A 15936-nucleotide genomic window follows, 5' to 3' on the forward strand; every position below is an offset into this window, starting at 1 on the left:
ACTGACCCTTTCTTCCATCACTTTCTTCATGTAATATACTGTAGCAAAACACTTTAAACCTGTTCATCTTTATATGCTGCCTGAATGTGTCTTTTGAAGTGATGGATGGAGATGATGTTCTTCTTTGGCACATTGTTGATCTGTAGTCAGTGATCTGTAAAACTACTGAGAAAATTATTGTCTTTAATACACACATGGGATCCTTAAAAAAACCTACATTTATGCACACTTTGCCTTTGAGCATTTGCCTTGTAGTATTTTGCAGTACCAATAACCACTGTAATTTTTGGTTTCTAAAGGTTCCAACGTCATGTTCACACCTATCGTATTCTTCCTGACGCAGATGGTCTTCTAGCAGTTCAGGTGAGTGCTCACTGTCACATGGCCCTGGATGCTCTTCCTGGAAAAAAGGACCCAAGTAAAAACACCACACCATACGCGTCTCAAACCTTGTCACAAACTGTGCACACGGAGGGGAGTACGACTCAAGTTAGAAGGATCAAACGTTGGTTTGTTTTTGCCTGTTGTGAGGAGAACAGGAACATGTTTGAGTTTCGTCTCTGTAAAGACTCTGTTACAACTGCAGTAACTTTGTTGTTTGAATGGCATCTCTGCCATGTGGCTGCATGCTTGCAGCATGAGCTCAGCAGCACAGAGGAGAAATTGTTTTAATGTCTCAAAGATTCCTACTCAACCCACACACTAAGTCATTGACCAATGGGTGTGCTTATTTGTCATGTGTATGTATGGGGCTGTTTGTGTTAAGCGTAATGATTCTGTTGGATGTGGGAGAGTTTAAGCCAGAGATGGTATGTGTCTGTTTTTGATGCTTCGAGCAGGCGTATTTAGTTCGCAAATGACCTGATTATTAGACTATTAAAGAACACACACAAGCACAAAGTTTGCACCAACAAAAGCACGCACTCAGTGGGTGAGTGAGAGGAATAAATATTTTTGGGGCATAAACCACAAATCATCTCTGACCTTTCTTTTTTTTATAGCAGTGTCTGCTTATTAAAGTTCAATAACAAGTTTAATAGTGATTGTCTGGCAGTTTGTTTTTTTAAGGCCGCTGACTTGGAAAATTCCTCCAGTTTCCAATAAAGACCTAAAACTCTGTTGCTATTTCAGTTGTTTTTCCACTGCCATGTGTATAAACCTTCAGTATGTATTTTCCCTCACTGGATTTGCTCCACTAACTCACTAGTCGTGCGCTTGCCTTTTTGTTTTTCCAAGAGGGCCATGGAGATATTTTGGGGCCAATTTTGTCTTTCACTGTCTTCTATTCCTTTTCATTTCTTTTTAATTGCTTTTCAAGAGACCCTTGTGGTATAAAAATACTATTTGAAGAGTTCCTGGCAAAACAGACATTTAGCTCAAGCCAAAAACTGGTTTCTCACCACAAAACGAAAACAAAAACTTCTAAAGGAGGGCACAGGAAAAGGGCACACTTGGTTTTGTGGTCTAATATGTACCATGCCATTTTGTAGAGTGTGAGTACCTATGGCAGCATCTTTTCTTTATCTTAAATTCCAATCATGCTGCTTTCAGTTACTTTAAGTTTTCCAGATTTTAGTGAAAACCTTTAGAGAAGGCTTACTTGAGCTTGTGGTTTTAATGTGTGTTGTATGAATCTAGTCATGTATTAAAGATAATTTTGAAAAGAAATTTGTTATTATGTGGTGAGGGGATTTTAGAGGGGTTTTTTTATGCAGGACCACAGTGAAACAGAGAGCTAAGTGCTGCTATAGTCAGGAAATAGCTGGAAGTGATGTCATCTCTCTGTTGGGCCACAAGGGAAAGCTTTCTAAATCTCTCAGGGACACCTTTTATCACAGCAAATCATCTGCATGTGCCCTTTTCTGTCATGCAAATCAATACTTCTGCTTTGCTCTACCAAGAAAGATTTCGGAAGAGGAAAGGGGGTGGAGGTCTGGTGTGAAACATTCATTGAAAGATATGTTGTACAAATTAAAATCTACTTAGTAATTTAATTCTTTTATAACACAGTCGGGGAAGATTTTCTCTTAACAATCTTGAAATCTCATCGTTGATTCTTAACAAGTTTAAGAACTTCTCATTTCAGTGTTTGTGGATCCAAATAAGGCCTTCATATAGCAGCACATTCTTTTACATATACGTTGAAGCTATGCAGTCATATCTGTACTTCTATGCACAGCCTTTTAAAAGTGAAATACTCTTTTTAATTCAAACTACTCGACAGATTTAAACAGAATTATTGCATCCCTTACCTTCTGCATTCCTTTTTTTTGGTTTTCTTCCTGTGTAGAATGAGAATTTATGCTAGGTCAAGACATTTTAAACCAGACATAAAATGAATCATCTGCTGTTGCATTTGTGTGTTTTATAGACAACACAAGGGGTGCAGGTGAATTGTTTCCGGACACTGGAGGACTTGGTGTTGGGGTATCAGCAACCCCACAAAGGCCTGGTCACTCCTCTGCTGTATCCTGTACCCCGTGATACGGACAGTGGTGACGAGAGCTCAGGTTGGATGTCACGATAAATCAGTTTTTTCTGTACCCTTTATTAACCTGCATGTTGTACACATAATAAAACATGTGGCTTTAATAGCGATGTCTAGATCCTTCACTCTGTGCTGTAATGTTCAAATGTTGTGTTTCGCGTATGCACAGATGATGAGAAGCCAACTTCTGCTCCAGCGTCTGTCGGCACAGTACCTTTCATAGGCTCCCCAGCAAAAGCAGCCCCTCGTGCCCTGTTTCTCGATAAGTTGCAAGAGCTAAACACATCCAGGTATATTTATTAATTAATTCCATTGCCAAAAATACACCTATTTCAGAGATATTCCTTGCACAGTTTATGTTATAAATTATTAGCCTTTTTTAATAAGAAGTGTCCATATTTGATATTACTGCATCACATAAAGTCACATGCATGAATGTGGTTTCTTACAAACTTATGCTGCATATTAATTTCTATTTTCACGTTAATATGATTGCATCTAATCAGCTCTTTTATTAGCTCATGCACCTGTTGGCGATCAAGCATAGCAACTATTTGCGAAGCACTTCCCTCTTTTGACTTTTTTGCCCTATTAATAAACTGTCTGCTCTGTGTTAAACCTCTGCTCTTAGCCTACTCTGTTTCTCTCATATTCAGTACAAAAAAGATGGCTTTCATGCTTTATACAATATAATCTGATTTTTTCCTTGTTTATTTAATAGTACTGCAGGTGATGTGATTGGCCTGTTGAATGACTACCTCTTCAGTGAGCTTCCTCTTGACATTGAGAATGTGCATAAAGGGGCAACAACACTATGCCACCTCAAACGCACTCTGGGTGCTGCCTGCCAAGGCCTCAACAGGTTAGCATAATTTCACACTTGATTTCAGTGCTGAGCTTTTGACCAGCTGTAGCAGCCTGCAGTGTACGGATTGTTATTGCCACACACAAGGTGTCATTGTTTGCTATATGCAGGATATATACTAGTTCACCTGCAATAGACTTTTAATTTTTGATTCACTTCTTTAAAATTTACGTATGTTTGAGACTGATTAGGAAAGCATGATGGTAAAGTCATTAGCACTATTGCCTCACAAGGAGGTTCTGGGTTTGAATCTATCGCAGGTCCACTGAGGTCTTTCTGTGGAGTTCATATCTTCTTCTTGTACCTGTGTGGGTGCTCTTGTGGTAAACCAGCTTTCTCCTGCAGTTCATAGATATTATTATTATTCTAATGTTAAATTGTCTACAGGTGTGATTTTGAGACTGAGCGATGTTACTCTCTGTTAGCCCTGTGATAGACATTCCCAGGGTTTACCTCACCTTTCGGGATAGGCTCCAGCTTCCTCATGACCCTGAATTGGATAAGAAGTTAGGAATAACAGATGAATAATGGGTAAATTAAAATTGTGCATTTATTTATTCAACAGTGAGATTGATCTGACTCTCTCAAGTCTGGAGACCCTGGCCAAAGTCTTTGACCATCCTAGCTGCTCCTTAACACCCCTCAAGGCACAGGTACAATACAAACTATATATTATGTTTTTTTTTCTTAACATTATGCACTAAATGTAGTAGACATCCATATAGACAAACTAATTGAGTGCTTTTTTTTTAATTGTTAACAAGGGTTCAGAGATGGATATAGAGAACCTGTTGTGTAAGATCTCAGCTTTGGTCAGTCTCCTTTCTTCTTTGGAGAAAAAGGTACGTTTACGATGAAAATAAAACTTCTGCTGTGGAGCTGAAAAAGGTCTAACACTCGAAAACTCATTCATATACTTCTTACATGGGCAATAAAGCTACATAACTTAGAATTAAAAGTCTTTAACAAACTACCAGGCAGCTCTTTTTGTTAGTCTTTATCCTTTCCAAAGTTTACCTTTAGTCATAGCGTTCGGTTAAGTGATGATAAAGTGTTAATAATTATACATAAATTAAAACAACCCCCTTTTTTTTCCCTGATAGACAGCACAAGTTATACATTGCAACAATGCATTTGATATCATTTTCCCATAAAGGTATTAAAAGCTTTACAAGATGCTGTGACTAATCACAACCTGGCAGTGCAGCCCAACCCACCCCCTCCTGAACCATCACCGACCTGTGTAACCCCCGCAAAGAGCAATGCCCGGCAGCTGCCAGTCTACTCCTTTCAGGTAAACTAGAGTGAGAAAAAGCCTCAAGTTTTACTACAATCAAAAATCTATAGTCTGTTCTTCACTTACATGCCATCTTTTAAAGAGATGACTGAAAGCAAGACAAATGAACTCATCTCTGACCTTAAATGTACTGATGTCTTTTTTCAGGTGAAGATGTTGAGGTATGGCAGACAAACTGTTTCTGTGGATGTGGACGCAGGAGTGTTGCTTTTTGACAAGAAGACTGGCTCATTTGGTATAGAAAGAGTCTCACATGACAGAAGTAAGGAAATCTTTGCTTTGTTTCCTAGCTATTTACAGTGGCTAAAACGTATCTCTTCAAAGCAAAAATATTGTTTAATAATTATTATATGTATGTATTACTTTATTATTTTCCGTTTTTTCCCTCTTTATCAGTCCTTCAGATTGTCAAGTTTCAGAGCAGTCCAGCCAAGGTGCGCATGATGGTTGACAGCCACCACAGCACACCGCGGGAGATGACGTTTGAGAGTGCACGGGTAAGGCGCGATACTGAAGTTTTTCATTTACTGGAATCTGCTGTTTCTCTCATCATAACTCACTGTCATTTCTTTTAGAAATGCGATGCGTTCTGCCAGCTCCTCCAGCTGATGAAAACCAGGCACTCTCAGCGGAGTGAACCTGATGTGATCTCCGTTTTTGTTGGCACCTGGAATATGGGTAAACATTAAAACACAATGGGAGTCTTTTTTCACAGCCAGACAACATTGTGCTGAGTTATTGTTAGGTGATCTTTTTAACTCTGACTTCTTCTGTTTTAATTGTGCAGGTGGCTCCCCTCCTCCTCGAAGTCTACAGTCGTGGGTGACCTGCTGCGGTCTGGGACACACCCCTGATGACTCAACCGCCTTGCTTCCTCATGACATCTATGCCTTAGGGACTCAGGAAAACCCCCAGGGGGAAAGAGAGTGGACAGATCACATCAAAGCAACCCTTCGCAGCTATACTCACATTGATTTCAAACAAGTAGGTGTCCTTTTCTCAATTTTCTTCTCAGCTGAATTCTGTGATTCCCATGGCTAAATATGGAGTAAATTAATCTAAATCCATCACATGTAAATGTAGAGAGATGGGTTGTTAAATGCATGTTAAATCATCCAGATAAGCAAATCCCAAAAAGCTGATTTTGTTCATCTGTTCATCAGTGACTTCTTCAGTCTAAGAGAAGTCACTTGGATGATCAAAGAAATGTTTCACCCACTGAAAACGTTACATCCAGATGAATTAAATAAGAGGTTGATTGAATTTATACATCAAAGTTTGTTAATTGTCATAGAAATGTAATAATTACTTCAACAATCAGAGGCAAGGTCCACTAATAGGATAAAGTGAGGAGCTTTATTTCACAGTCAGCTCATGAGTTGTTCTGCACAACAGCATTTTAATTGTCTTTTATTTATTATTTACATACATAACATCACATTATGTTCATGTCCTGCAGCTTTGGATTTATATAATTACATTATTAAAACTAAATTTAAAAAAATGTTTTTAATACCGAATTTCAGTTTTCCAAATGCTCCTTACAGAATTCATTCAGTCCACGTTCATACCTCTAAAAGAATCATCCAGCTATTAAAACATTTATCTTTACACAGCCCAAAATCTCCACATATTTAATTTTATATTATTCTGTTTGACTTTTTTTTTTTTTACAAACGGTGAGTTCATGCGCTATAATACCTTTGATCTGACCAGAAGTATTTCAAAAATGAGGCTTACCTTAAAAAAAAGATCAACATTAGTCCTACAGTTTACTTTACAGGTTAAATGAATATCAATATCAATCTTTTGCCATGTTCTACAATCGGTCACCTCTGTCATTAAAGTTTAATTTTAAGCTCATGTAAATCAGTGCTTTATTCTTCTTATAGCATATACAATTAAAACAATAACACTTTAGAATTTTAAAGGGCAATAACACTTATGTGAAAGCCCAAATATTAATATATATGCATGACTAAGTGCATGTCTGTGAAGGTTCTCAGTCATCCAGGTCATTTTAGTCTAAGGAGCTTAGAAAGAAAAGCGTCTGGACTTCTTTAAGTTGCTTCTTCGGTTCTGAAGTCCAGAGCTTTTCTTTCTAAGCTCCTTAGATGACGAAGTGCATGGGAACACACATTTTGTCTCATGCAGTAAAAATGTTTAAACGGGAACATTTTTAACAACAACACACTCTAAAAATAAAGCATTTCATTCCAGAGTTTGCCTTTTTGGAAACCGTTAAATAATAGTTTTGACTGGTTGGAAACAAAAATGCAGTATTACAATGTGGGGTATTGTCCTGTAGGTGGCAGTGCAGTCCCTCTGGAATATAAGGCTGGCCGTGTTTGTAAAGCCTGAGCATGAGAGTCGCATCAGCCATGTGAACACAGCCAACGTGAAGACTGGCTTGGGGAACACATTGGGTAGGCTGCTCTGCATGATCTCACCATCACAAGTGCACACAAAGCAAATTCAGTAAATATACAGCAAGACCCCCCAAACTCTGTGCATGATTGTTGATAGGACAAGATGTTTCATTAACCTGTAGATTTAAGGTTGACTGCTTCTATTGTTTCAGGTAACAAGGGAGCTGTTGGGGTCTCCTTCCACTTCAATGGAACGTCCTTTGGGTTCGTCAATTGCCACCTGACGTCTGGAAGCGACAAAGTCCTGAGGTGCATTCTCCAAATGTGTTTAGAAATTTTGTGTGCTCTGGTCGTTTCTTGCTCTTCAAAAAAAACCCTTTTTATTTTGTTGTATCTCTTTTTGTTTAATGTCCAGGAGGAACCAGAACTTTGTGGACATCCTCAGGCTGCTGTCTCTGGGTGACAAACAGCTCTTTGCTTTTGACATAAGCCTGCGGTTCACCCATCTCTTCTGGTGTGGAGACCTCAACTACAGGCTTGACCTGGACGTACAGGTCAGACTGACACTGCTTATTTCCTTGTTCTCCTGTTTCTTAACATACTGAGTGACTTAGCACACTTGAAGATTTTCCTAATAGTACATGTGAAATAACAATTATTTGTGACATCCTATACACTGATGTCACTGCTTACTAACTCCAGGACATCCTGAAGCATGTATCCAAAAGGGAATTTGAGGAGCTAATGTGTGCCGACCAGCTGACCCAAGAGAGACACAAAAGGAAAGCCTTTCTCTATTTCAGTGAGTTTCAGTTTTGCCTTGTTTTATATTGAAAGTCCAGTATTATATCTGCACGCATTGTGAAAAATGCTGAAATGCAATTTCCTAAATAGCAACAGTATGATCTCATTATGTGCCACACTGACTTTTCTTATTCTTCTCACTTTCTTTATTTATCATGGTTAAGAGGAAGAGAAGATAGCATTTCCACCCACCTATCGGTATGAACGTGGCTCTAGAGATTGCTACCTATGGCAAAAGTACAAGACCTCAGGGGTGAGCTTGCTTTCTTTTTTCTTTCTTTCTGAAAAACAAGGAAATGTATAAAAAAAACAATGCACAACAGATTACACATCCCGAAAATAAAAACAATATTTACACCTGAATAGTTCACAAAAATTGGGGTAACTTTTAAAGTGGCATGTTGCAAGAAGTCTCATTGTCTGTGGTTGCCGGTGGTTGTTACTTCATTCTGGAACTGGATTAGCACATGTGCCTCACATGAAGCTGACTTTTTGTTTCACTGTGTATTTTTTTTTTTTTTTGAGAATGAAAAGATGTAGTAAAAGTGTGTGCAAACAATAATCACCAATCTTTTCAGGGCTGGATCCAAATCACCCCAAAAATCAAATTTAAATCATTCAAGTAAATATACAGTAAATATACAGTCATTAAGACGAGTTATTTGTTACTTTTTTGTAACTTAATCCTCTTTAAAGGGTCGGAAGTGCTTCGGTGATTGACACTAGCTGACCCACTCTCTAAAAATAGGAGGCTAAGCGTTAAACTCATTTCTAGAACATGAATGTTTGGCATAACAGAAATCCTTCAGAGCACACGCTATGAATACGTATTTGAATTTCATTTTTACGCAGACCAATACAATGCACTGTTGATTATTTTATGGCTAAATGCATTCCTGTAGGTGCGAGTCAATGTACCATCATGGTGTGACAGGATTCTGTTCAAGTCCTACCCAGAGACGCACATCACCTGCACTGCATACGGTAAGCCGTGCAGACTGCTGCGGTAATGACCAGTCACCTATCGCCCAATAAAATGAACTTACTCGGTTGTGGGCCATTATGAAAGCAACGGTCATTTCCTCTCTTTAAGCCACACTTCTATTTTGACAAACTCAAGCAAACTGTTGAAACAAAACAGATACTGGATATTATTTTGACACACTCCTTCAAATATGATTAACAGCTCATGTGCTTTACCACAAAGTCATGTTGCTGTAGCAACAGCACACAGAGATATTTAGTGCGGCTTTTTAAATTGTGTAATATATTATCTCTTACTAGGTTGCACAGATGACATCTTCACAAGTGATCATTCACCTGTTTTTGCCACATATCAAGTGGGAGTGACATCACAGTCCACCTCCAAAACAGGTGCTGTCATGGTTGTTGTCCCTTTGGACATAAGCACTTTGACAGAATGTCTTCGTGAAATTAACAGTACAGTATTTTCAATTCAAACAGATTCAAATTCCAGCACGGAGAGGGCCTGGATTATTCTCGAAGGTATTGAGGCGATTGTGAAGACGGCGAGCAAGGCAAAGTTCTTCATTGAATTTCATTCTTTGTGCCTTGAAGGTATGGTTTCATATCAGTAAGTGAATTTTTTGTGAAGCATTATGCACCAGAGTCGTTTATCTTTAGTATTTCTCTTTGCAGAGACGCGACGTTCAAGTGAGAATGACTCACAGAGCTGTGACGTTCCTGGGTTTCTCAAACTCGCCTGGTCCTTCAAACAACTACCAAAGGTCAGGCATTCATACAGAGAAGTGGCTAAAATATAACTCATCTATTTATTATTTTTTTAACTTGTGTTTCACTTGTGTGTCCTATTATAGCTCCTTCCAATTATGTCTGAGATGGATCATCTTCAAGATCAACACATGCTGCTGTCTGTGAAGTCATGTGATGGGTTTGAATCATACGGTTGGTCGCTGAGCAAGTTTGTCCCTTCATGACTGTAGCATTGCTAACCAGTGCCTTCAAAGACCCAACTATGTTAAAACACAATGCAATAGTGTTTTTTATTAAATTTACTATATTCTTATCCATACTAATACTTCCTTTATTTGGCTTTGCAAACATCTCGTGTCAAATCTCATACATAAACAAAGTTTTACTTGATCTAACGAGCATTTTTATAAAAAATATCTTTGCCATAGGTGAATGCTGTGTGGCTTTGCGCTCCGTCACCGGTGCATCTGACCAGTTTGAGACTTTTCTGAGTCACCGAGGTGAGGAAATGGGCTCCATACGCGGACGTGTCAGAGTTCATGTGCCCAAGGACAAGCAAGCAACGCGGGAGAAGATCTATGGTGGGTCACATGAAACTGGTCTTCTTTTAACCTCTGCCTTGCTTGCACTATCACTTCCCACTAAACCTTCATCTCCATCCTCTGTCACTTTCTTTGACTCCTGTGAGTTTCACATTGCTTCCTCTATTTGGTTCCTCAATGATCCCTGGCTTGGCTTTACACTTGCTGGTATCTATCGGCTGCTTCCTCTTTTGGCTCCCGATTGACTGACCAGATGCATCCTGAGACAGGACAGATGGGTATTATGCCATCAGGTCAGGCACAACACACACAACAACAACAGCCTTTGGCCTAATCACCCCAAACAGACTTAGTTTTGTAAGTCCATTTTGTATACTAGAAAATGAGATTTTCATTTCCTGTGATTTGACTTTTCCAGAGTGCTTCAGTATTGAGAAAGATCATAAAGGCTCTGGTAGGGGACACATGTCTCCTGCAGTGACACGGATCCCTGTAACCAGGTGAGGACAGCGTCATTTGTCAAGAAAAGGGGCTCGGTGACATTTTCTGGGACAGACGTTGTACAAATGATTAGTGGATGTGAGCACATTTTGTCTATATTTTTCCATACTATCATGCTTACATTTAGATTCACATTCCACTGTATACACTTATTTTAGAGAATTGTATGAGAGAAATTTGTTTCCCATCTAACTGGCATAGATGCTGAAATGTACTACTTTAATTACTTTAATCTGAATGTCTGAAAACTTATGTTTCCCAATCTCTGGCATCTGATGGCACAAATTTCCCAAGACTAGAATACATTTTTGGCATTTTAAAGTACAGCATCATTGAGAAACTTTGCTGGTTAGTTAAATACATGCAGATGGGCTTTTCTTGTTGAAGGCATTGTGATATGGAAGCCATATATCTTTAGTTGCCTCTGTCAGAAACTATTAGAAACTGCTGTGCAGGGCTTTGGCTGGGATTACACTTGCTTTCAGACATAGATGCCATCTAACATCACGACCAAATTGTTAATCTCGTGCTTTTTCCAAGTTTGAAGTCTGCTTGGATGAATTATGTGTAGTTTGTGGTATGTAGAGTAAGGTGTGTGTAAGTAAGCTTTTACGGGCACTACAAATGCTGGTGCTTTAGTTACTGCGGCCCTTTACATGTGATCCACCGGAATATGACTCAATGATGATATCTTGTGCCTATGCTACATTCTGTGAAAAATGCACTAGTCCTTAATGTAGACTCCAGGTGGAAAATATAAAACTAATGACTATGTGAATGTAGTGTCTGCAGCTGTCTGCGTACATGCCTGTAAGTGAGCACAATCCTGGCTTAAACACAGAGCCAACATTGTTGGAGATGTGGAAACTATAAAAACAATTGTGGGTAATTACTGTAATTAATATGAATTAAAAATATAAAATGCTTTATTCTTTGTCAGTTTGGTTAGATTTGTTTACACATTAAGCATGAAAAGATAGTGACGCGTTGGTTTATTAAACCAGTACCTCTTCTTTGATGTTTGCATGGCATCCTTATATGATTCAGTTGCTTTCACAAAGTATACAGTAATACCTCATCTGAACTTCTTGAATCTTGCTCCAGCCAACCTTTTATTGATGTTATAATAATAAAAACAAAGCTTATTTTAACTGAAAGCAGCTAACTCATTCTGGGAACTAATTGAAATGAAACTGAAACAAAACTCTAAGAAATATTAGAAAGTTGTGTGGCTGAGTGAGAATTGAGGATGACAGTAACTTTTGTATGTGGTTGAGTTTGCTTAATTCAGGGCTTTTTTAATTCATTGCAGGTCCTCAGCTGCTCCCGCCAAACTAAATCCAAGCAGCTACACCAATCCCGCTTACTACATCTTTGAAGGCGTGTCCGTGCCACATAGGGTGGAAGATGCGCTTCCCCATCGAAGGGATCCTCAGGTGATCTGGTCTGGTAATGAGGCTTTGCAGCTCCCAAAAGTCTCAGGGAGGCATAGCTTTGACAGCAGACCTGGCCGCAGATCAGACTTTACAGAAATTGAAATTCCAGCCATGCTGTCCCAGTATTTGACAACCAGTGACCTTCATGCATCCCAATCCCACTCTTCTTATCAACTCTTTCCAGCCAAAACCCCATCTCCCATTCCTCCACCATCACGTAAAGCCATTTCACATTGCCAAGAACAGACTTCACCACCCACAGGCAAATATCAAAGTAAAAATATTGTTCAGGACTCCCTACAGCCTGAAGTCAGTGTAAAGAACTTGTATATGAATCACTCAGCAATCATGAGGGAAAAGGTGAGAAGGGATCAACATCAGCTTCTTCCAGAAAGGACCAACCCTATCAAAGCAGCTAAGACACCATCAGCTCTCCCCTACACTCGCACACACTGTCAGGCCACTGCTTCCTGGATAGTGGATCATCAGCCCCCTGGACCTACAGGAGACAACTCACTCACTGCTTTGCAAATTGCCAAGTCCCTCAGCGAAGTCGACTTTTTCCCCATAGAGCAGAGAGGCCCATCTATACCCTACCAGAGGACAAATTATAGAAATGGCCCTTCCATGCATGGAGATAGAGGATGCAGCTGGGAGAAAGAGGTAGGCGTAATCTTGTTTTCAAAGACAAAGCTATAAGTTCTGAGTTTTGTTAACCAAATAAATAATTCAATATAGTTTATCTCATTGCAGGTGTCGACCCTGCAAGGCGCACCAGAGACTGTGCAGGAACTTCTTAGTACTCTGGGCCTTCAAAAATACACCCTGGGACTTAGCCTCAATGGTTGGGATGATCTGGATTATTTCAGGTAACATTAATTTAGATATTTATGTAAGATCATTATGAGTATAACACCAGTGTATCTGTCCTGGAGTGACTCCATGGATAACTTTATTCTCTGTTTTTGCTTTTTTCTATTTATTTTTTGTCTCTTAATCTCTTAATTCCTGTGGCCAATGACTACAATCACGCAGACCTAAACATTTGAGAATGCCACACACAAATTCACCATCTGCTCGTTCTTCACAGACACAGTTTGAAAAAGGACAACAACACACAAACATACTGTTAGTTTATCCTCATAGCTGTCCAGTTTCCAGAACAGTACTTTAAATGCTTGATTGCCTGTATGTGGTACATTTAGGGGAAATGTGTAAATTCAAAACAAAACACTTTCAATTTTTCCAAACACGCTTTGATAAACAATTATAAACATAGGAAGAAGTAGAAAAAAGCTCATGTGAGTGAAAGGTCATTTCAACACACTTTTCTGGGAGGCAACAATGAGCAGTGAAGAGGAACTAAGGGGATCTTTTCTGAAACATTGTAGTTGCTTCTTGGAAACATATAGGCCACTTTAATGTAAACTCATATGTCATATCTCAACACTGGTACCACTGAATCGTGTTTTTCCCCCACTACTTTCGATCTTGCTTGTCTTTTTTCTTCACAATGAAACTTGGTTTCTGTGAAATCTGCACATGCGAAATGCATAATACAAACATTATGACATTCTTACTTAATTTTTATGAACATGTGATTTCTTGTTTGCGTCACAGTTGTTTCTTCTTTCAGTTGCACTGTAGGAATCTTATCCCAGAAGGAGATTTTGTAACTAAATAAAACTTTTGTATGAGACTTTTTTGATATTATCTATGACTCAACAGCTTTGCGGTAACTTCAGATAGAGTGCAAACTAACAGTGGATGCACATTAGAACCTGATCTTTTCATTACTGGTTAAAAAGAAGGAAAAACTGTGAGCAAGTATGACGATGTGTGTCCGATGCTGGAATATTAAATGTATCTTTAACTCTACAGTGGCATCACTGAGGAGGATCTGTGCGCTGCAGGAGTAATGAACGCTTCACACCGACGCAGGATTCTCGAGAATCTGCCCAGGACCTGGAACTGAAATAGAGAAACGGGCAACATTAATGGTACAAAATATCATAATTCACTCAGTTACAACTGGAAGAACTGTTAGAAGTAAAAGTAAGACAGGCTGCCAGCTGGACATTACTACAGCCCTGTCAACTTTTCATTTATCACATCAGTACTGTAACAATAGATTGTGTGTGTCAACACAGCAAAGAGAACACAGGAAGCATGCGTTGCACAATCTGCTTGATTCTTCCATCCATGTTGCCAGAGCGTGATGTTATCCATGGAAGTCCTTGGTAGGCATTTCTCATTACTGACGCGTATACAAATATTGCTTTGTGGTATTAAGGTCTCATTGATTTTACTGTCAGTGAATTCTAAATGACTATAATATTATAGTCTTTCAATTGCCAGTGTTCATAAAAAGTTATTGTTTTATTTTCCACTTCCATCCCTTCTGCTGTCTGTTTCCATTACACTGCTATTAATGAGCCTGGGCCTGAGCTTTTAAAAGCATCTCTATTAAACCCACGAAGCATAAAATCTATCTGTATCTACTGGAAGTTCATTTGGAAAGCTGATACAAAAAAGGCCTGCCATATGTCATTTTGTTTACTGTCCTATACTGTTATTATCCTGCCGCTTAATCTGTAATATGCCCACTGTGCATGGTTCATGCAGTTTTTATAAAGTGGATAAAGCAACTCTTGACTATCACCAAGCAATTGCATGTCATTTCATGCCGTCAGACAGTTGCTTCCATTGCCGTCCATTGCACAGATCATGGTGTGTTATCTTACTTGAATGCTGTCTGATATAGCCTACTTAATGGCCTAGTACTGAAGTGCACAGGGGTTATTGCAGTCAAAATCATCTACTACAAGTATAGAATATGTAAAATCAGATATACAACCAAATTTCCTTTACAATGACCTTATATTAATGTGTGCAGTGGAAGATTTATTCTTTAGTGATGCCATGATAATGGACTTTGATAAAGTCTAAGCCAAACAGATGATTCCGTCTTATATCCTGAGGGACATTGTACAAATTGTACGAATGCCTTTTTTTTTCTTTTGGTTTTTTGTTTGTTAAGCTACTTAACACTCACCTGTGAAATATTCAAGCAAAGGCACTTAATTCAAGGAAGTAACCACTGTTGCGCCTAAACAGAATATTTTAGCAAAGAAACAATTTGAAATTGTTACTAGCAGCCTGCCTCAAAAACACATAATTTGTTCTGATTTCAGATAACACAGTTTCATTACCAAGGTGATTCACAAAAAGCTGTTAGCTGAAAACTTTGCATTTCGCAACATAGTGTTCAGTGTGTACTTGAGAAAACTGACAGATGGACCATATCTGAAAGTCATATCCTTAGGAAACAGGAAAAAAAAACAAGAAAAGGCCTGACAGAGGACCTAAGATATGCATCTGGACCTTCTTGTGGATCTGTCTAATGTTTGCCAAAACCTAAACAGAAATGGTCTCAGTGGAAGGATGTCTGTCAGGAAGCCATTCCTAAGAAAGGGAAACAGCGAGAAAAGGCTGGCATATGCCAAATTATACAAGAACTGAACCAAAAATATGTGGCAGCAGATTTTGCAGAATGATAAATCCAAATGTGAAAATTTTCTGTCAAATCATTGTCAGTATAGGGGTCAGGAGAGAGGAACAACACATATGACCAGATTTGTTATCTTGACAGAGAACGGAACAACGTCCTTCAAGAAGCCTGGAGAACTATTCCTGAAGACTACTTAAGAGAAATAACAAGAAAGCTTGTCTAAGAGTTCAAGCTGTTTTGAAGAATAAAGGTGGTCATACCAAATATCGCCTTTCAAGCTTGTTAGAATCCTACAAACTCAGATGTTGTCTTACACATCGTATTGCCATGAAAGGTTGCACATGTTTCACTATGGTAAATAGCTGCAGCTATTTTCAATTTTCCCAGCA

The 15936-nt window shown here is 38.9% G+C and overlaps 1 protein-coding gene across 2 annotated transcripts in view; it reads left to right on the forward strand.

Moving 5' to 3' along the window:
- Positions 1-14697, forward strand: part of inppl1b (inositol polyphosphate phosphatase-like 1b) — a 28626-nt gene extending 13929 nt beyond the window's left edge. The window contains exons 3-28 of one of the 2 annotated variants that reach the window (XM_085432474.1): positions 300-363; positions 2372-2510; positions 2658-2778; positions 3210-3350; positions 3919-4006; positions 4118-4195; positions 4510-4647; positions 4798-4912; positions 5047-5147; positions 5226-5328; positions 5438-5634; positions 6959-7076; positions 7232-7328; positions 7435-7573; positions 7722-7821; positions 7988-8076; positions 8726-8807; positions 9108-9197; positions 9288-9401; positions 9483-9571; positions 9662-9749; positions 9986-10138; positions 10518-10599; positions 11913-12699; positions 12775-12905; positions 13918-14697. In XM_085432474.1, coding sequence (XP_085288600.1) covers positions 300-363; positions 2372-2510; positions 2658-2778; positions 3210-3350; positions 3919-4006; positions 4118-4195; positions 4510-4647; positions 4798-4912; positions 5047-5147; positions 5226-5328; positions 5438-5634; positions 6959-7076; positions 7232-7328; positions 7435-7573; positions 7722-7821; positions 7988-8076; positions 8726-8807; positions 9108-9197; positions 9288-9401; positions 9483-9571; positions 9662-9749; positions 9986-10138; positions 10518-10599; positions 11913-12699; positions 12775-12905; positions 13918-14011 — 3538 coding nt within the window. In that variant the 3' untranslated portion in view covers positions 14012-14697. The remainder of the gene's footprint in view (positions 1-299; positions 364-2371; positions 2511-2657; positions 2779-3209; positions 3351-3918; positions 4007-4117; positions 4196-4509; positions 4648-4797; positions 4913-5046; positions 5148-5225; positions 5329-5437; positions 5635-6958; positions 7077-7231; positions 7329-7434; positions 7574-7721; positions 7822-7987; positions 8077-8725; positions 8808-9107; positions 9198-9287; positions 9402-9482; positions 9572-9661; positions 9750-9985; positions 10139-10517; positions 10600-11912; positions 12700-12774; positions 12906-13917) is intronic. The other variant, XM_085432479.1, reaches the window with a different exon arrangement.
- The last annotated feature ends 1239 nt before the right edge of the window (positions 14698-15936 follow it).

Source organism: Copadichromis virginalis, linkage group LG2 (genome assembly GCF_057382275.1).
Source record: "Copadichromis virginalis isolate Kocher_CV1m ecotype Utaka linkage group LG2, C_Virginalis_male_GT1.1, whole genome shotgun sequence".
Lineage (NCBI taxonomy): Eukaryota > Metazoa > Chordata > Actinopteri > Cichliformes > Cichlidae > Copadichromis > Copadichromis virginalis.